Source organism: Stigmatopora argus, chromosome 22, assembly GCF_051989625.1.
Source record: "Stigmatopora argus isolate UIUO_Sarg chromosome 22, RoL_Sarg_1.0, whole genome shotgun sequence".
In the NCBI taxonomy this organism is placed as follows: domain Eukaryota; kingdom Metazoa; phylum Chordata; class Actinopteri; order Syngnathiformes; family Syngnathidae; genus Stigmatopora; species Stigmatopora argus.
In genome coordinates, this window is record NC_135408.1 from 6914754 (window position 1) to 6936257 (window position 21504).

At 40.4% G+C, this 21504-nt stretch overlaps 1 protein-coding gene across 1 annotated transcript; it reads right to left on the bottom strand.

Annotated features, from left to right (window-relative positions):
• Nucleotides 1-754: 754 nt before the first annotated feature.
• Nucleotides 755-13215, bottom strand: wscd1b (WSC domain containing 1b). The gene is made up of 10 exons (XM_077593119.1): nucleotides 13046-13215; nucleotides 12132-12295; nucleotides 11661-12025; nucleotides 5796-5910; nucleotides 4762-4946; nucleotides 4266-4387; nucleotides 3441-3612; nucleotides 2537-2701; nucleotides 2273-2473; nucleotides 755-1502 (listed from the first exon to the last, which is right to left on the bottom strand). Exons 2-10 carry the CDS (start codon nucleotides 12179-12181, stop codon nucleotides 1150-1152), a joined length of 1728 nt encoding a protein of 575 aa, XP_077449245.1. The 5' UTR covers nucleotides 12182-12295; nucleotides 13046-13215; the 3' UTR covers nucleotides 755-1149.
• Nucleotides 13216-21504: the final 8289 nt, after the last annotated feature.

Here is a 21504-nt window from a genome sequence, read left to right on the forward strand (position 1 = left end):
GTGGCCCCTGTTCTTAGTAAAAGGTTCATTTTCACACTCTACGGTAACTTGCCCAGATCTCTTCAGGCCTATAATCTTGACTCAAGTGTGCGTCTTTTTAATGATTAAGCCCACGGTTTGTCAATTGTGGTGACACCTGTCAAGGGGGAAATGAAGCGTTTGTTTACAATTGACATTTTACGTGTCTCCTTTTTAGCGCGACTGGTAGGATTTGTTGGCTAATGAAATTCGGATGGAAAGGGCAAATCCTACAGGTTTAATTTACTCACGGAGCAGTTTTGCCTATATTTTTTTAATGCTATTGAAAAAGTTGTCGATTGACTTTCCAGTTTGTAGACACATTTGACATTTCCCAAATGTTGGATTAAACATAATTTTCTCTCTCTTTAAAAAAAAAAAGAAAAGAAAAGATGGAGGGTGTCTGAGAGAGTTCCCTCTCAAATAATTGAGTTGGTTTCACATACTGGAGTGCAAAGTATTGGTCAAAAATGGGAACCCCAGCGTTTCCCCCTGACCTTCATAAGCCTGATGGGCTGCCAAGGCTAAAGATGGGGAGGGGATTATTTTTGCCTGTCTAGTAAAAAGATTCGTATTTAGACTTTTTGTTTCAATTGTGATCAGGCAAAGGTCTATTTTTTGTTTTCCAGTCTGACTGACCCGGTAACAGACTTCATCCAAATGACTGTTTGTTCAACCTCGTAATCTCACCCAAGAAAATAACAGTATTTCATTGAACTGCCATAACACATCAAAATGCCATTTCATATAAATGTATTTTATGAAAAAATCCATATACAGCAGGTGTTCACGTCTTAATATTAACGTGAGTGTAGACTAAAAGAACAGCTATGTTGAGAAACTATTTCCATGTTCAATTTGTACAGTCATGTTTTTTTGCAGTTACTCGATAATCTTACATCGAATCCTCTCTGTTTTTGCGCTTAACTGAGAAGTAGAGTCAGTCTGGAGGTTTTTATTACAGGCTTCTGTGTTCGCCGTAAACTGGGCGCAATCGTTTGTTCTCTCGTCTAATCTCCCATGCGGTTGCATTCGTTGTACATCTGGCTTGACAAACAGTTGGTCCACTTTTATCAGCCATTGCGTGCATTTGGCTCTCTCGTCGTCCCATTGGCTGAGCGTTCCGTGCCATCATCTGGGTAGGTATTCTTTTGGAAGGCCACTGAAGTTCCCACTTTGCAGTTCCATGTCAATGGTACGAATAAAGGTGTCTATTATTTTCTTCATGTGAGGTGTGAATGGGTCGAAGGAGGGCTGCTGGGGGCCCGGCCGTTTGAAGTAGCCGTCTTGGTTGCTCTGTGCGCAGATCAGCCGCTCCTCGGTCACAGTGATGTTAAGGAAGGCGGCGATGAGACGCAGTTGAGGGAGAAGAGCTCTCTGGAGCTCCTCGTAATGTACTACTTGTAGCTGACGTCCAAATTTCAACCAATTTAGTGCATGGGACGCCCACCAGGGGGCATAACTGGAGACGAATTCTGGCCATTCTGTAACAATGCAGTTCAACAGAGGACATTATGGTATTATTATAATACATAGTCGCTTTAATTGTATTTTTTAACATCAGGTTTTTTTAATAGAGAAGCACACCCATTCATTTCAGATTAAAGATCAGAGGATATTCCACAATATTTTACACAATTATTTACAATTAAAAGCTAGGCCACCAATTCATTCGTGTTTCCTCTGCCTGCTGCCCATAGTTGGCTGGCATAAGCTTCAGCACCCCTGCCACCCTTTTGAGAATAAGCAGTGCATGAATGAATGAAAGCAATTAGGCACTATGGAAACATCTGCCTCAAAACCTCAAAAACATTAAAATTGTATATAATTCTACTGACTTAACTTGGCGGTTATGCTCTTATGTTTTCCCCACAACCATCTTGAAATGTTGGGAATGACGATAGTTGGAGGGGAAAAAAACCTCATGGTTCATTACATACAAGTTATTTTTAGTTCCTGGAGTATTGTTTGATTTTGTTTGAACTTCATGAGTTGGGGCACAGAATATATATTTAATGCAAGCAATGTAATGCATGAGCTACATTGACATGCAAAGGAGTTTGTTGGTGTTCATTTTGTTAAAAAAAAGAAACACTTAACCATAATGTATTTTGTATTTCTGAAGTTTGTCTAGTAGATTTTAATCATGCCAAAGCAGTTAAGTATTGAATTAAGTCTAAGTGCAAGTAACTAAGGTGTCCCCAATGATAGGAGACAGTCACCAAGTAGTACAAGAACTACTAAACACTGTTACCTTTGCTTTTCCATTGAGCCTCTGACGCATGTCCTAAATGCCCAGCACACTTCCGGTTGAATTCAGCTATAAGGGACCGATAGGGGTTCCGAATCAGGAGAATAGCCGAGTCGAACATCTCAATTTCTTTCTTTCCACTCTCGTGAGTCTTTACGCAAATGTTGCGACCGCTCCTCCAGAAGTCCTTTTCCCCTTTGAAACCTGTCAGATGAAAAAAAAAGTTTTAAAAAAGGAGAAAAAAGCAGTATACCACGCAAGTCCCACCTCTGCTGTACAGAGTGCCATCAAAATAGAAGCTGCCTGTGTAATAACCCGTCATGAGCTCGATCAAGTGTCGGACCCAAGTGTTGCCGGCACCGGGAAAACTGGAGAGAGCCACGAGAGAGCTGGATTGCTGTGGTAGAAACATCCTCTCCTTGCATCTGGAGTCTAGGAGAGCAATTAGTTCTTGTTGTTTTGAGGAGTAGTTGACTTCTTTAATCATTGGTTAGATTTATTAGAGTCAATTCCTAAGAAATATGGTAACAGAAACATCCATAAAACATAGTATTCTACTACAAGAATGAAACACAGCAACTACAGAGGACCAGAATAATAATTAAATCCTGTCAGGAAGGTGTTTTACGTTCAATATCTAGTATTTTCTTTTTTACTAGTGACAAAATAATCCAGAAGTATAAGGATAATGTAAAATATAGAATTAATTTTTGTATGTAAAACAAAAACAAAAAATTGGGAATGAACTAGGGACTGCATGCTAAAATGTCCAGTTACTGCAAAAAAGTCAAGAAAAACGTGATATATGGTGCTCTTTAACACGTCAGATTTATTTTGATATAAATTAATTCATGGAAAACAAAATATGGAAATTTGACACTTTCTTACATTGATTGGAAAAAATTTAGAGGCATCGAGTGATTAACCACATGTAATGTTGAAGATGAGAAATGCAACAGAATGTAGGCTGAATTTAAGCTTATTTTGTGGGCCATATTCAATTATATTTTCATCATTTGGTTCTGGCCAATAAAAACTGGCTAGAGTTGGGACAATTCTGCTATAGAGTATATGGTATCAAATCCCTTGAAATTCTACTGCTGGGAAGAAACTGATGGTTTTCCATATAAAAAAAACATCTCACAGAGATATACTATAAGAAATAGCTCACCGAGAACAGGTGTGTGATAGACTCGATAGTAGTTCTGCTCTGCGGCTGTCGCCGGTGTGGTGTTGGTGTTTTCCGCACACTGATCTCTAACAGACTTCTGGTCAAGACTGAAGAGAGCGGATGTCCAAGTACAGAAACAATGTGGTTTCTTGAACACGGCAAGCGGGAGCTCCTACACACCAGACGCGCCAATGTTACTATATTTTGTGATTCATTAGGTTCATTTCAGTTCAGTTCAATGTGCCAAAAAGGTTTTAACGCCACTTGATTCCTGCACATGAAGTAGGGAAAACACAATTGTATTTCAAATTTGAAGGGTAGGATGTATAATGTCCTCCAATTCTGGAATGACCCATATACACAACTTCAGGGAAAGTTTTGCATAATTACAGACATGCTTATGTGCTACACTGTGTTAATCCTGTAATAATTTTATCAGCCATTTCTGTTTTAGGAGAGACAAAGATGCCTGTAGTATGACAGATTAGATTTATTTCATTATAGGTTGATTTAATGCAAAATCCCGGAAGCTATCTCCATGTGGTCTTGGACATCCCACCTCTTAGAGCATTTGTGGAGAGTTTGCTCACGGTTATGAAACCTGTTAAACCAAGCATGCTGACAGCTTCATTAGGTTAGGAGCTAACGTCAATTGTGTGATGTCTTTATACACAGATAAATCATTAAAGATGGATGAGGACATGGACATTGAAAAAATAGCTGCGAATAATTCATTCATTGCGTTAAAAGGCTGCATGGCCCAATTCTGCAATACAAGGCTCACTACATGGTAAACATTTTCATTAAGAAGAAATATCTTCAAACCTTGTCGGTACAAGTCTCGATGCAGGATGGTGCTGTTAGATTGATTTTAAATGAGTAAATAGGAAAGGTGTTGATAGTGTCATTGTCCAACTTGAAGCAGCCTCGCTGGTTAACATTCCGGACTGTGGTCAAATGAGAGAGAGGGAGGAATCAATGATAAATTGATTGGAAACAAGAAACTAATTTGTCAAACATTTTTGATAGATCTCATTCGCTGGAACCTTACGTACAAAAGCACGTAAATAGCACTTCAGAGAAATTAAGTCTGACATTTTCATTAGGAATCCTACCCTTTTAAAATAATGGGTGGTTATCATTGACACTATCCTTTACACGTTATAAATACATATGTAACCCTGGACTGTGAACCATCACAGGGAACTTCTTGTGAATACACCCTAAGAAAACACCCTTCTCAGCACTGGTGTTGGGTCAGCCATTTTTACGAATACAGGAGAGATCTTCCCTTCACATTATCTGAGGACACTTGACTTACATTTATGGTGACCGGGCATCCGCTCTTCCACTTTGTAAATGGAGAGGCGTCCCACACCACCACAAGGAGACCCCCTCTCCCCTCTGCACGGCAGACTACAATCCTCCTCGCCAACCTGCGGGCTACTGATCCTGTTCCCGCAGTGACATTCAGCGCCATACTCCAACCCTGCAAACTGGTACCCACTGACAACACACACAGCAAATATACCCAGTTAGTCGCCTCAGCTAAGCCACTTGTTAAGCTCCAGCAACCCGCATTTGCGCAGGATGGTTATCCTAATGCTATTGTATCGTTAATTTCACATCTCTTTGCTTAAAACCCACAGGAAATGATGTCACCTGTAGTTCAAGTCCTCGCGTGCTCATCTAACAATTTATTTTTCCCAGTTACCAATGATTCACTATCCGTTCACGAAGGTCGTTTTCACGTCCCACCGCCTCTCTTCTTAGGCCGAGAGAAAAACCCAATCAAAACTGACCTTTACCCACTTGCTTTGGACGCTTGCTCGTGAATTGCCTTGACTTTTTACTTTTTGCCAGTTGCGGTAATTGGCGCACACGGTTAACGAGCGGAATTTCTTCAGGGGTGAGCGAAGGGCCAAAGTGCGATTCGGAGGTGCGCTTCACCGTTTGAGATGTGAGACGTAAATCTGTATGCATCGGAGGTATTAAAGTATTAGGAAGCCTTGATTTCCCTTTGAAGAAATGTACCAGCTTCTCTGCAAATGAATTCTCTCAACATATTTCTTTTTGGAGGTGTGGTTGCTCCGGCACACTGGTGAATTCACATTGGGTATCGGAACACACACATGCACATACACACAGTTCCCCCTTTTCTTACTTTTGCAACAGATCCGGCCTCCTATTTGCTTCTTTCACCCCGCCTCATCTTTTACTGTCATCTAGCCACCTGGCGCTCCACTGGCTCAACACACAGGAGGCTTTCATGAAGGAGACTGAGAGCCAAAGCATTTACTCAAACAGCAGGGCTTCTGTGGTCCCCTCATTGGGGCTTGATCATGGAAAAATTACCTTTCGGAGCAGGTGTCTTGACAAAGCGAGCTGGTCATTTTCCGCAGGTCATAAAGCATAATTCCTCCAAGGGCTCGCTCGCTTGCGTTGTGCAGGAAGCAACCCATGTAAGTCCCTAGATGTAGCAGAAATATTTTGGGCCATTAAAGAGAGACGGCGTCCATCACAGGCAATACTATTTCACTTTTAGATAGGGACTGTTGTAGTAGTACAGTGTTTGTCACTTCAAATATCGATAGTCCTCGAAAATTTCAAAGTACCATCACCGGTGAGCTATTTTTACAACACACCCGTGGGCTAGTCATGTAGTCCTTGTGGGACTGCCGTGTCCAGGAAAAAATAAATAATAATAATTCCTTTTCATTAAAAATTTTGATTTTGTTTTTAAACAATATTCATTCGTTTTCCAGGCCACCTCCCTCTTGGGAGTGTTGAAGCCAATCCCAGCTAATTATAGGCATCAGACATCCTACGCCCAGAGCTGGTTGCCTGCCAATCACAGCCATATTAAACAATCCACTGTAGGAAGTATACTTCCTACAGGCTCTACTGCTGTCAAGGAGACTAAACTTGATCATGAGATCGATCGCTGCCAGGCCCTTAGTCAAATTGGATTGGACGTCAATAGCTGTGAAACATGATTATTCAATGCCAGTATATATGGATATTCAAAGATATATAACCATTTTTTAATAATAAACATTTTACAAAAGTATTAATTGGAAGTTGAAGGGCTGTTTGGGATTAATCACGATGAAACCACGTAAGGTAATATACATTAATATATATCTAAACCAAGATAACTTTAATTTATGTAAAAAAAACATTCAAATTTTACATTTTTCCTACAATAATGAAGCACTTTAAGTGACTAGCTCCATCTAGTGTTAAAGATGAGAAATGCAACAGAATGTAGGCTGAATTTAAGCTTCTTTTGTGGACCACAATCAACGATATTTTCATTATTAGCTGCAAGCCAATAAAAACTGGGCAGGTTGGCCGCCGACTGCAGTTTGGACACCACCGATCTAACCAATCCTCTTCAGCATACCATAATTTTTACACTGGTGAATACATAACTTCCGAAATAATTAAACCTGGCACATACAATTATGTAATCTACTGTATAATGGGCTGTGACAGACTACTATTATGACAAGATGAAGGCTCCTAATGAAAATGTCATCCAAATTTGGCTTTTGATGTTACCCTTTTCTTTCCAGACATTGTGTGGTGCAAAGTGTGGGTGTGGATCTCTTTTTCAGAACTCTTGGTTTATATCTACCCCCTTTGGTGTGACGCTGTCATATTTTTAGACTGTACCACATGTTTTTCCTCATTCATAAGCTATATCCTGTGAAGAAATGCTCTTCTGTCTTCAGGTGACTGAAACGCATTCAGTGTTGACTTTTGAATGTATTTGCGAATTTCTCCCAAGAGTGTTTTCCATGGCATTTTCGCTTTCAAGATCTCAAGGATACGACCGTTGAGCTTTATTTTTTCTCCCTTACAACCAGCATAAAATCAAATTGCCGCCAAGGGCCAAAGACTGAATCGAAAAGGTGTTGCAGAAGATAAATGTAGACAGAAGGCATTTGGCAGCAAAATACTACTTTGACTGGATGGGAAGAAAGCACCAGAGCATAGAATGGCTGGTGCCTACCCTACACCAAATTCATAAATTCATTTTGCCTAGAAACGTCCCCTCTAGCCTGTACAACGGATTTTGACTCACCCGTCCATCAGAACAATAGAATTTTAAAACTGAGTTCCAACCAAGCAATACAGACCGACATCCTTAACTACACATACTTTGGTGACAGAATCTAGGCTATTCCTCCTCAGGGGAAAACAACAACAACAACAACAACAACTAAAACACCAGCAGCTGCTGCATTCAAGAATGAAAAGAAACTGTCGCAGGAAACGTCTTGCCTCTTGACGCATCCACCTAGGCTGGAAGGTTACCTCACTGACCCGGGCGGCAGTCACTTGAATCAAAACCAAGACGAAGCGGAAGGCATTTGCAGCCGGGCTTAATAGAGGAAACTTTGCGACTGAATAAAAATGATTGTGCTGAGGCCTGACACTGTGCTGCCTTCTTAAACGCCGAGACAGATGGCTGGATATGACTCTCCCCGCCAAGAAGACTAACGACCTAAGCAAGTAAAAGGGCACGCACCAACTGACACGCCCTTCTCTGCTGATGACTGACTTTCCAATATTCCCCCTGATCACTGATGCACGAAGAGCCATCAAACCGCAACGGAAAAGGTATCATTACATGCTACGCTGACCCGAGTCGGGGTCAGATTCTCACGCTTGAAACTCCAATTATCCAGTAAGCCGCGAGCAAATAAATCTCACTTTTGTACGCCAGGAAATTGAATAGATGAGATTTAATAAAAGTAAATGAATATTATTAAAACTCAGCCAAAAGGTTTCATAGGTACTCCTTTCACGCCTCTGTTTGTGTTATGTGATGATGTTTATTCATTTTTGCTAGGCATTGAGTTTCTTGCATCAGACACAAGAAATTATTTTTAGTGATTGCTGTTCGATGCATAATCTCGATATGACTGGAAAAACAAATACTTTTTTAGGGTGCTTTTCATGCGCCATGCATACTAATGTAAAAAAGTACCAAATGATGTGATACTATCTGAAGCAAAAAAACACAACGGAAGGCTGTTCTTCAAATTGATGTCAGAGGGCACTGAAAACTAAAAAACGCAATCTTTTGAGAAAATGTGTGGTTGGTAAACTCCTATTAAAATCTTTTTTTGTTGATTTTGCGCAATGTGGATTGGCCACCAATTAAGAGGAAGGGGTGGAAGCTGGAGATGTGACCACTATCTGCAGATTGATCAATGTCTCAAGTTTTGTCCGAAATGCATTTGATTCCTTGTTAAAACAGAAGCATAAAAGGTGAATAAAAGCTTATTTGACAGGAAAAAATGTATTGGGCGATTGTGACGAGAAGAGCCAATCGGCAGCCATTTATTTTCTGAAGGTTCCTCCCATGAAAAAAGTCTCCATTGGATTTTGCCAGTTTGATATGAGTGATGTATGCATGGTGAATATGTGGAACAGTGAATTTAGCGTGACAGGTAACCAATGCGTACTAAATGCAATGATTGGCTGAAGAATGATTGCTTTTGTAGGCGAGCACTTCATTGACACTTTATTGAAATTTAATAAACAAGCTTTCTCATCTTCTAAAACGTTTCAAAATCTATTGGTATACTCTATTTTAACACGAGGTCATGTGGCGATTACTTGACAGAAAGCTTTATCTGACGCACATTTTGTTGCATTGAGGTTGCTAGGAAACCATCAAAGACTTTGCAAAGTCCCTGATCCCAGCATGAAAGCCAAAGCAACGATCCTCTTATCCTCGGATACCGTTGCATTTGAAACAGCGGTCCTCCTCTTGGAGCATTGGCAGGTGCATCGACTACCGCTCGCAAATTGAGTACACATCGTTTTGCATCAGAGATGAGGCTGATTCGTTCCGCCATTGGCTCCCATGCAAGTTTGAATCTCGGATCGGACCAATTCAACCTGTAAAAATACTGATCTCGAGCCCGCAAGACGCAACATTGTGTTCTTTTGCGCCTTTACAGCATCCTCCAGTTTCATTTTTGTTGTTGTCTACAGATACGCAATACTAACGTTTGGTTTAGTGCCCGATTTTGTGATCAATGACTGTCTCAGTGTCACCTGTTCACAAGTGCAATAAAACCTCCACCTTAAAACGGAATCGGTAGTGTCTAGTGCAGGTAACCTAGTGGTAATGGCTGTAAAAGAATCAACATTTGCTTAGCAACAGTTAATCCACTTCGGAGGGCTCCACTTGGGGGATTTTTGGCTCAAAAAATGGCGAGCCAAGGAACGAGATTTTCAACGATTTGCGAGAGCTAAACACAAAATGCGGACATCTCGGAAATTACGAGAGAGTGAGATTGAGACCATTTACCTGCTGATTAAGATGAGAAATTGGGTTTTCCTGCTATAATTACATAACCTCAGCCTTCTTTCTTTGGGAGGCTAAAGAGATGCTGTTTCTCTTGTGTGACTCATTTGTACCACATTATTGAGCACCCACGTTACCCCCGTAACCCCACCTCAGCCTCCGACAAGCAATTTTGAAAATGAAAGGATCGATCTGCAGTTTTTATATTATTGTATTTATTTTTTTAGCTACTCCTACCTGGCTTCTACCATGGTAAATGAATACATCTTGTCTAAAAATTGCTGTCTGTTTTTTTTGTGTGCTATCAATAGGAGCGGCTTGCTTTTTATCCCCGAGGCAATTTTGCCTCCAAACCACAATGGATCTGTGTAATTAAAGGCTGTTCGACTTTTACTTGTTTTATAAGAACCTTTGCCAGATGGCGGTTATTAAAACTGCTCTGGCCCGCAACATTTTTCATCTCTATCCCTCCTCAGTGACCAGATAATTGTGTATTCTCTTGAAAAAACACAATTGGATTAAGAGCTCTTGTGATATACTTTTCAAGAATGAGCCACGAGAACTAATGTTCCACTGGAGGTAATCCAATTATATTGGTCATCTCAGCAAAATGTTTCCAGGCAATCAGGGCAAAAAAAAAAGATAGATTTAAAGATACTTCAAGAAAGCATTTCAATCTAACGACTTCTTCATTGGAGCACTTTTGAGGGCCAATTACAAATAAAGTGTAAATCTAGTGGTGACATTTTGAAGAGTCATCTGAAAAGTCTTCCAAATGTTCTTAATGTTCTCAGGTCACGATTATCAACCCGTTAATAAATAATGAAGTCTGCTGTGAACGTGTGGCGTGAGGTTGGTGTATTAACACTCCACATTCCAAAACATTTTCAACAAAAAGATGCGTAATTTTGCTTCTTTGTCGTATATTATTTAAAAGGAAAACCTGTGTCTCCTTCCACACAGCCTTTCAATCATATTTTATTGAATGTGCCTTATTTTTAAGTGCATATTGTTTCGCATTTGCCAAAAGAACTCTTTCTGTTAATACTTACACATAATTATAATTAGATGATACTTGCAATTAAATATTTGAGTCACATTGGCACATTTACTAGTCAAACAGATTGCTGCATTTCTCAATCAATTAGCAGTCAAACAACACATGCTCAAATAAATAATAGTACTAAATTAAACAAGGATTTATTTAAATTACTCAAACACACAATATTCCAATAAGACTAATATTTCTTCACGGTTTGGAAAGTTTTTTTTTTAAATGATACTTGTTGCATTTCTGTGTGGTGCCCAAAATAGTTTCCTTTTTTAGATACAGCAAAATTAGTCTTTTTTTCCTATTGTGTTATAGGTCGTCTGACATTTATTCTTTTTAATAACCAATTATTGAATAAGAACTCAAGTGCAATATAGACAAATGTAGTTGTCTGTTTTTCAAGTTTTAATAAAATCTAATTATAGATAAGATACACTATTATATTGCAGTTGGAATTGAATACATTTAAACATTATACTGTATGTGTATTAGTTTCTATATATGGATATATTTGTTCCTGAAAGTTCTGATTGGGTTCTAAAACCACAACATAGATATGATATGATGTCTACGGTTCATGACAGATTTCCCTGTCAGCCACACAGAGCATTACGGGGTGAAAATCTGAAAATTATTTGATTTGAAGCCCATCGTTGGCATGCTATCTTTTCATATATATTTTTCTCTAAACAAAGCTGAGCTAAGAACTCAAGGAAATTGCTTTCCAGCACTTTGCAACTTGTCTAGCTTCAGTCAAGTATTAGGAAATGTGGTTATTTGTAGCTAGGTAGGCAGATGTGTAGTTGTGGAACAGATAAATCAATTGACAGCTCAATACCTTTCTGGCTAATCTTCTTTTGGACAGGAGTCACACTGTCTGGACTGTCGGCTACAACGCCAGGAAGCCAGTGACGATGCAGGTGTTGAAGTCCCAGGTTTTGGGAAGCGGGCCGACGACGCCCTGCCTCGGCTCCAGATGCAGACTGTACCGCCGCCCATCTGGAACGCAGCCTCACGCTCGTGCCGGCGGTTCCGAGGGTGGTCGGAGGCGCCGCCAGTGACGACGAGGGGGGGAGCGCCGGGAGGCTTGGCCGGGCCACCCGGATGTTGGAACGCTGCATGAGCAGGATGCTCCCTGCCATCAAGTAGGCAATGCCCAGGCACAGCAGCAGCATTTGAGCCTGCTTCAAGGGGCAGCGCAGCCTGGAGAGCGCCACCGTCATGCTTACTCCGTTTACAGTCTCTCGTCAAAGAGGAGGGCCATTTCACGGATTAGCTGGGAGAATGGCAGATCTATTAACCTACTTACAACTTCATAATCTTGGCAGGAGTCGCAGCTTTTGGCAATGTCGCGGACATTTAGTCCCGGTCCTCCGTTGGCACAAAGTCCAACACTGCTGGTGGTACAATGGATGTGTGTCAGCAGAGAGGGATTTAATACCCCAGTCTTTGGTCATTGGCTCCAGGAAGATCCTTGGGGAAGAGACATACACACACACACAGGCGTAAAAAAATATGCAGCTGGATTGAAAGCACAAGTGTGTATTACTGTTGGTGAGCCCAGTCAAAAGAAAGAAAGGAAATGGATTTGGCTGGAGAATCACATTTAAAGAAAATGTGACAACAAACCCCGTCCTCCCCTCCAAAAGGTAATACGCCGTGCTATTTCATCAAGAGTTCATACTGTTTTTAATCTGGATTATCTTTCAGTGCAAATGTTCCATTGACTTGTCTGATCACATGCATGTCAACAACACTAATTCTGCCAACGGGGATTTAGGAAAATGGCCTTTTAAAATAAAGATGTCTGAAAAGTACGTTATTGGTGCCCCTTAACTAGTTTTTTGCAGAAAAAAATCAAGGTCACTTTATAGCCTTCTTTTCCCCACATGATTTTTTCTGTCCAGCCCGAACAGGTTCTCGTACAGTCCCCTTTATTTCCATTCTCTTCTCCAGGCAAATACTGCACCCCCAAAAAGTAGGGGTGCGGTGCTCCCGAGGACAGAAGCAACAGTTTGCTGAACAAGTTAGGTTTACTCTACATTTGCTCCACACCAAACCTTAGTAAAACCCAGTTAATTCAAGCAGTATTGGAACAACCCGAAAGACAATGAGGCAACCGTGTACGTGTCTCATTATTAAAGAATTCAAAGTCTGCAATTTCCACCATCCCCTCCTGCTCCAGTTTCTCTCCCTGAGAGAATGTTTCATCATGAAGATTACCTTATAGGGCGTGCGTATCCATAAACAGCAGCGATCACTTCCCCAGTTAATGGCCGTCCTGCCTCGCGCCGGTCACCTCAGCTTGCCTGCGTACCCAAAGCTTCTTTTATATAATCTCCCCCTTCCTTTCTCTGGCTCTCTCCCTCCCTCGCGCTTTCTCTCTCGCTCTCTGAGATGTTTGCTCGGTGCTAGAATGGACTGTGTCTGTGGGGTGGGGGGTGGGGGGAGTCAGCCTCTTTTGCATTGATGATGTCCACACGTCACGCTTTCTTCAGCGTGCAAACGGGTGAGTCGTGTTCAGTAGTCCGCAGGGTGTTGTGCACAGTAGCGGATCTGTCATATCAGTAAAAGAGCATGACACACTACTGACAGCACAGTGAGTTTCATCAGGGGGCATTCTCCAGGCTTTAAACCGTCAGAAGGCAATCACAAACAAGATGGTAAGAACCATTAATGGAGGTAGTAACAGCGGGAGTCTCACCATTATTCAGTTTTTGCATTACATATCCAGAAAATCCTCCTTTGTGGGGCCGGTGCTATGTTTTAAAAGAAACACAAAGGGTAGATGTGACTCAGAGACGATGCATTAGTCAGTCAACCCCGTGTGACCCAGTTGACAGCTTTTTCAGCACCATGGACAGCGAACACATCAGATGAAGGAGTTTGAAGCGCATCAGTGCCTCATTTTGGCTGAATGACCTTTAAAAAAGAAAAAGACATTCAAAAAAACAATATGGCCTGTGTTATGAGTACTGTGTCAAAGGGGGTTTGGAAATTTTGGCATGAGTCTGGGAATTTAAAACCAAAACCTTAAAAAGTGGTGACAGCGGAGAGTTTTTTGCTCTCAGGTCAAATTTGAAGTCTTCTCATCGCGTTACCTTCATAGTTAACAGTAGCTCTGAAGTAGCCTTGTCCTTCGCAATAAGCAGCCAAAGAAACACAAGAGTGTTCAATGTTTTTTTTATAAACCTGCTCATGGAGAGAAGAAAACAATGGTTCAATTTACTTTGCATTTTTCTTCACCGCGTCCTTCTCGTGTCTCCTCTTGCTATTTGATTTTGTTTTTTAGCCTCCTGTCTTTGATAATACAATTGTTTGAAAGTCATAGAAATGTCATCACAGGTCATATTGGACTATTTGACAAGCGGGATGCGGCAGCTGCCAATCATTTGTCCGGATGTGGGCTCTTCCTCTTTCTGTCATTTCTCGGCAGACTCACAGACATTGATTGCCCTAGACAAGACAGAAACATTTGCTGCTGTCTCTCTGCAGCACTATACTTCACTATGGCAGCTTTCATTTTTCGCTTGCCTCTCTTTTACCCATGAGCTGCACTTTTCCATTAGACAGCAACTAAGCTCTTTCAAACACGCTCTGCATTTTAGTAATGTTCCGGTATTTACTCAGTACACCCTCGGGTGTGAATACAATGTCGGGTGTCAGCGCGCTATGTCTGAATGCAGTAGGTGTTGTTTCATTCAGAGTTTATAGGTTTTTCGTTGACATTTCAGGAATGTTAAAATATATTTTCCTGCTTCCTTGGTCACACATTGAACAAAGCAAAAGTCGGCTACAAAATCTTTAGAAAAATTCCATACCCAGAAACCTCATTCACAATTGTAGGATTTTGACCAGTGGTGAAGCGGAAAGGACTCTGTTTTGGGATTTTTTGTCTTTAAAAAAATTGTACTTGCTCAAGTGTGAGTGCTTTTATGTGATGTCATCCCAATCTGTATTCATGTAGCCTCACAATGTTCTTGAAATGAATGCCCACGTAACTAAATGGGCTCCTTATCGTGCACCTATTCTGAGCATGTGCAACTACAATGGTATCTTAGCCAGGTTGCCCGATAGACCTTTTACAATCTTATCCAACAGCCATTTGCTCATTTCCTGCTCTATTTAATCTACCGTTCTCTCATTCCCTCCTGAGCTGACAGTGCAAGACCTTGGCTCCAGACCTCCATTTCTTTTCAAGCCTACATTTTCCTCTCCAAAACCAATGCACGTATGTTAATTCACATTTGCATCCCAGACAAAAGCAGTGTGGGCTTTCAAAAAGCAGTATAATAGATGGATGCATGTAGATTTATTTCAACCCTTGATTTATGCTGCAATTCCAAACAAACAAAAGGCCCAGAATTGCCTCTACACAAACATTTTAGATGCTGAAATTAAAAAAAAAACTATATCCTTTTATAGCTTGTGTGTAGCACACCATGACTGAACGACTATGCTCATTGTGATAACCCCAAAACAAGCAATTAAAGCCTGGTGCGGATTGAATACTCAATTTTATCTAATGGGCAATCTTGCATCACATCGTAGTCACAATAAACACTTAAAATGCACAGAATACAATTAATCTACATCAATCTTTTGAAACGGTGATGGGTTTACGGCTAATTGTGCAAGATATTACTACAAATTGAAATTTAAAAAAAATAAAATGGGCAGAATCCTAGCCAATAGAGCCATTTGGCCATGGAAACAATTTCACAAGGATACTCTCCAGGGATCAAAATGTTTTGCTCTTTCACTGTTGCATTAATTTTTTTTCCTCAGTGTATCACTCTTATGCTACACTGTTAGTTCCCATTTCTGTTTTTTGTTCTGAGTTTGTTTTCTATCTTGAAGGATTTTTACATGCGGTATCAAGTCAAGCAGAGTCGGAGTCAAATCAGTCCGATTTTGACGGGGACAAATGAGACCAAATTTTGTCGCAGGGTATTATAGATAAGGTTGACAAATGCTTGAAATGCACAGACACTCATGAATATGTAAACAAGCAGTTGAGAAGCGTGGCCGCGAAAGAGTGTGGGTGGCCATCTGGCTCCACCAGTTGGTTTGTTTAGAGAATGAGAGTGGGAACAGGAGGAAAGACAAGTTTTGTGTCTCTGATTTTTGTGGCCTGGGATCCCAATCAAAAGCAGTGGGGGTAAAAATTAGATAAATCATTTTGATTTGTTCTGTTACAACCTCAACTAAAGTGCTTTTGCAAGAAAACGAAAATAAACTTTCTGAAATACTGGGCCTCTAAATTTGCATGTTGTCTTGGAAGCAAGAAAATCACCAAAGGGTAAAGTCTACCCCCATTTTTATTTCCTCGAATAATTGGTGGCTATTTTACAGCATTTGTTTTAAGTAGAATATACTCATGCCCTTAGTCTACGTAAATATATTAAGTAAGCATGATTCATTTTACATTCTATTTGTTAGTGATGCTCTATATTATCTGGATATTCCGTGAGAACGGAACACTACATTGACGCTCAATAGAGATACTAAAGGCCACGTTGGTTCTGATTATTGCTTTGATCAAAATAGCTTACACTTAGCTTGTCCTGATACCCTGTGATGGCCTGCCAACCATTTCAAGGGGAAGCTTGCCTCTCAACCACATTTAGCTGGGAAAAGCTCCATCTCCCTTGAGTCAATGCAAACATGGTCTCAAGTTGACTCAAGTCAATGTTTTGATCAATTGCGACATGACTTTGGAGGTAAACTTTCTGGACTTTAGATCCATCTCAGCTATCTCCCATGCATATTTAATTTCAAATCCTGCAAGATGCCATTCTATGTGTCGATTGTATCTGTTAAAACCTTCACTTTCACCAATTTGCGCCCAACGTACCACCCAGTTTTGTGAGAACTAGCCCTTAATCAATCCCTCCATCAATTCATGATGTCAGGGCGTCGCTTGGGAAAAGAGGGAATTGGAGGAATGTTGTGTTAAAAGTGGTGAAGTGACTGAAAAACAAGGTAGTACTAGAGACACCAAAGTTAACAGATAAATTGTATTTGGTGAGACAGGTAATGGTAAGACAAAACATGAAAGTTAACTTGCAATGTGGCCAAATCAGAAGAGCCAGCTTCATTTCACACTAATCTTTGCACTGCTAGCCTAATTGGAGTTGGCGGTAACTTAACTGGAGCATGTCCCTAGCTGATTTGCTCAGTCAATAGAGGGCACCAACAGAGAAAACAACATTTGCATCATTGGGATTCATCAATTAACCTCAAGACAACACCAACATGCACAGGTAGAACATACAAACATCACACAAAAATGTTAGAAAAGGTTTTCCTGGATGGCTGGTGAGCATTTTATTATCCCGACCAGATATTGTGAGGCTCAAATTTCATTCTTCCGTCGCAGCGGTGTGTCAAGCACCCCCAAAAAATTACCGTTGTTTTAATGTCCCAATATTTATGGGCTTGACTGCAGCCCATGGCATTGCTGTACAAACTGATTTTAATCTTTTGGTCAGTGAGCAAGATGACATGATGTGATTAAAGCGTCCCTCCTGCACGCTTTCTGTTGACCTCACCTTTGAGAGCAACTGCATGACCAGAAGAATCATTTTGTCTCTACATTCCACTTCCTTTGGACAAATGATTATCTGTTGGAAATGCAAATGACTCTAACCTGATTTTGACTTGACTAATTTATTCATACACGTGGTGAAACACAGAAACAACAATTATTACAGCAGACTGTTGCTAAATCAGAAATGTTATTGGGCTACCACAGCTTTTTCTCCAAAAGACATTTTAGTTAATCGGCCAAGAAGCAGTGGAAGAGGGTGCAAAAAATGAGGACGCGTCCATACTTTTTGAACACGACGAGTAAACTGCTTGCTCCACAGCGCTGTTGCAACGATTACATCAAGGCTTATCCGTGACTCTTAAGACCTAAAACACAAGTTGAGGATTTAAAATTTCAAGATTAGTTTAGCTGCAGGCTTTATCTCTCTTGTAATTTACAAAGAGGACCCTCTGATCTATTCACCAAATGTTTTTTTCATCCTTGGGCAAAGTCTGCCAATGCAAAGCAGGACAAGCTTGCTTCATCTGCCTCTCTTAAAGGTCATCTTCAAACTCATTTGTCAGAATAAAAGGACTGTGGGAAATCTTAGCTCATGCTCTCCCATGTGACGTTTTAAGAGAGGTATTACAATATTTGACCTAATTTGCTTTTGACTATTCAGGAAGGACAAAACACACTGAGACTGAGACACGCACAACCATTTGCAAGGGAGAGAAAACAAGACAAGACATGTGTGCCAATGAATATGCTAAAGCCAATGCTCGTCTCAATTCAAACTTGTTAAACCCTCGGTCTGCCCTAGCTTTCTCACTTATAAATTGAGAAGAAACACCCTCAAAGTATCTGAGTTTGGAACTCCATCTGCCATTTTATTTTGCCTCTCAAAAAGGATTACTGTATATACTAATACTATTTTCCCCTTTATTAGCGGTCTAAGAAATGTGTTGCTCGCTTACACAGATTTTGTGAGTGGCTGTCTTGAACCTTATGTTATTTATTCTAGGTGTTATCTTTCCCTCTTAAATGATAACACACATTTGTGCTTGCTGCAGTAGAATTTCTTGATTACTATATTTAGTCAAACACCAACATAACATGCCGGCTGGATTACAAATCGATTGGCAAGGGAGCTTTTTTACTTCTTTATGTTGTGTTAGGAGAAATATGGAAAATTTCTACGGCACGTTAACCTGCTACAATTGGAACATAACACATTAGAGCACCATTAGCCATGTATAGTAGGAAAAAGTGTAAAGGTGCTCTGGAATGGCAACAATAAGAGATGATAAAAGGATTTGTCCAATAACATAGCGAAGGAAAGTACAGTACTGCGGTAGCAACAATAATCCGGTTGCGTTCGGTCTTGGGTAGTAAAACTTTACATTTACTTGAGGAATCCTTGGATAAAAATGCACTTGTGAGAGTAGAAAAGAACCCAAATTAAAATGTTTCACCCTATGGAATGACCTCTGTCCCTAAAAGATTTCAAATAGAGTCAACTTCTTTTCAATGTTTACACAGCCCTTTCACAGCCCTCCAACACTTTTATGAGGTAACGATTCGCCTCCCGGCGAACCAATCCCGTGATTGGTTTGCCTTTGAATTCATCAGGGAGTGTTTGGCTTCCCGGCGAATCAATCCTGTGATTTGTTTGTCGTTGCCAGAGAAACTTGCCAACGGATCACATTCAAACAGTTGTGTTTTCTTAACCAATTTATCCAAGATGATTTAGCGTTAAATAAAAATAGAGGTGGGAGAATTTCTAGTGACCGGCAGCAAACTCAAACGCATAAATTCTAAAAAAAATCTAGATTAAAGTATAATAACGTACTCGTATTAAAGAATTTGTTCACTCATTCCTGCAGATTTTTGTTAAGCATCCCGAGAGCCGCAAAGATGAACAACCTCTTAAAATGGTGTGTCCTGCGGCGCAGTGAGATGAGATCACTGCGGGCACGCTTCCGGACTGCCAAAATGATATGCAGAGGATGCTTGGGATTTCCCAGGATGCCCTGCATTAGCGTGCGCATCCTTTGCACTGAAACAGCCCCCCTGGAACCCACCTTCCTCCCTCAGACAAGTGCACACTCTCTGATCATTTTGTCCTGACTGTCCCTTGTAGTCATACTGTCACCGAATAGATAACCAGAAAGAAAATGTGTACAGCATATTACATCAAACACATCAAAAGATGACCTTCTCATGAAAAACTGATTTTTTTTCTGTTCTTTTAAATACAAGGCCCAAGCCTGTTCAAACCAGTCCGCTTTATGGCAGAGGTGCACACCCAGATATTTATAAGGGTCATCAACCTCGATGCTCTCTCCGTTGATGATGACAGGTTAATAGGAGGGCCAGTTAAAACAAAAGAAAAAAAGGAAAATCCTTACTAAGTCTCGAGATTGAACAATCTAAGAAAAGTGTTATCCTTAATTTGACCAGATCGCCCAGCTCTATCTAGCCATGACAGAGTATGCGGTTAAATGGGTGGACAAAACGAAGGGGGGAATGGATGGCAGGCTCTGTCACTGAACAAATTGATTTTCAATGTGCTTTGGGCTTGCAGTGTTTTGTTTAATTGGTGTGCAAGTTAAGAGTCTGACACTGGATGGAGAATAAATGTTTATAAATTGAAGGCTCACCAGTATGTGTCAGTCGGTTCTCTTGATACATAGCAGCAATTTTACCAATGCGAGTTCATGAGGCACACAAATACGCACTTGACTAGTATGTCCTTGTATTTTATTCTCTGTAAAGTCACATAAAACTTGTATTTTCATTACTCTATGGAAGACTTTTAGTTTTGATTTATTTGCGTTCACTCCTCCGCCATTTGCAGTGTTTTTTTAATGTCATCCAAGTGAAGTGATGTAATCGGATTTCCTTGATTGTTTTTTTTTCTTCTTCTGTAAGCATAGTGTATTCTTTGTATTGTCTAACTTTAATTGATATTCCCCCAAAAGCTCCCAATTGGTCGTAGTTGCTTTTACAGACATCTATCATTTCAAATATTACTTTGCCCCCCCCCTGGCATTACTACATTGAATTCCTAAAAGGTAATCAGTCTGAAGCTTGTGCCTGTGGATAACAACAAGATGTGTGATTGATGCTGGAATGAAATGAAACAAGACATTACTCCAGGAGCATCTAGAGGAGAGTAAAAAAAGAGGTTTGCCAAAAAGTCTTCCCTATGAAGCAGCAAAGCAGGAGTGTGTTCTTTCACAGGATGAAAGTGTTGTTTTCTCTCATTGTGAGGAAAAAACAAAGACGATACAGTACAGCCTTTGTTTATGGCTGTCTTGAATACCACAAAAGCCGAGGTGGAATTGTTTTGATTTCCAAGAGAGAGAGAGAGAGAAAACAATACTTAACAGTTAGACGTAATGTGTGCAGTACTTCTCTGCTAGATTCCATGAATGTGGGAGAGAAGATGGAGTGCCTTTAAAAAATAATGTGGTTGTTGTTGGTTTTAAATTTTAAAATTGTGGAAGCACCACTACACATTGTAGAATGTTGACTGATTAATACTTTGGTGGTTTGTGCACTCACCTGTTTGCACATCTGCCCATTCTCTTTTTCAGGTCTTCCCACTTGGCACGAGTAGACAGCAAGGCTACTGATAATAGGTAGCATAAAAAAGGTGTGTATTGGCAGCAAGTGGCAGCACTGCAAGACAGCGAGCGACATTGAGCAGGTAAAGACTCAACTTTTAAGTAGCCATTGTAAATTTGGGATGATTTTGACACTATTCCAGCTGAGATATTGCAGAGTTCAATAAGTAATCTCAACAGCCAATTTTAGGAAGACAAATGAGAATTCCAACAATATTTTTTAAATAGCATATTTTAAAGATTTTATTTACTAGGAACCCAATATGTTTCTTCAATCACTCCTACTTTTATTTTGTTTGTTTTTATACTTATAAACAATATAAACAACAGCAAACTCCCATTTGGCACATTAAAATGAACTGGACACGTTAAAAAGAAGAAAACAGGGAAAATGTGGTGGGTTATTTTGACATAGGAGAAACACTAACAAGACAGATTTGTGAATATTAATTGTGGTAAATGACCGACTGCTTGTGTAGAAAATATTTCAACTCCCGAAACTGAGAGCCAAAACAAAA

Excerpts from the sequence above, each read along its gene's own strand:
- wscd1b (XM_077593119.1), bottom strand. The coding sequence starts at position 12,181 with ATGTCCGCGACATTGCCAAAAGCTGCGACTCCTGCCAAGATTATGAAG. Across the intron at positions 4,947-5,795 it reads CAAGACACCTGCTCCGAAAG|TGGGTACCAGTTTGCAGGGT; the intron begins GTAATTTTTCCA and ends GTGTGTTGTCAG. Across the intron at positions 2,702-3,440 it reads CTATCACACACCTGTTCTCG|ACTCCAGATGCAAGGAGAGG; the intron begins GTGAGCTATTTC and ends TTGCTCTCCTAG.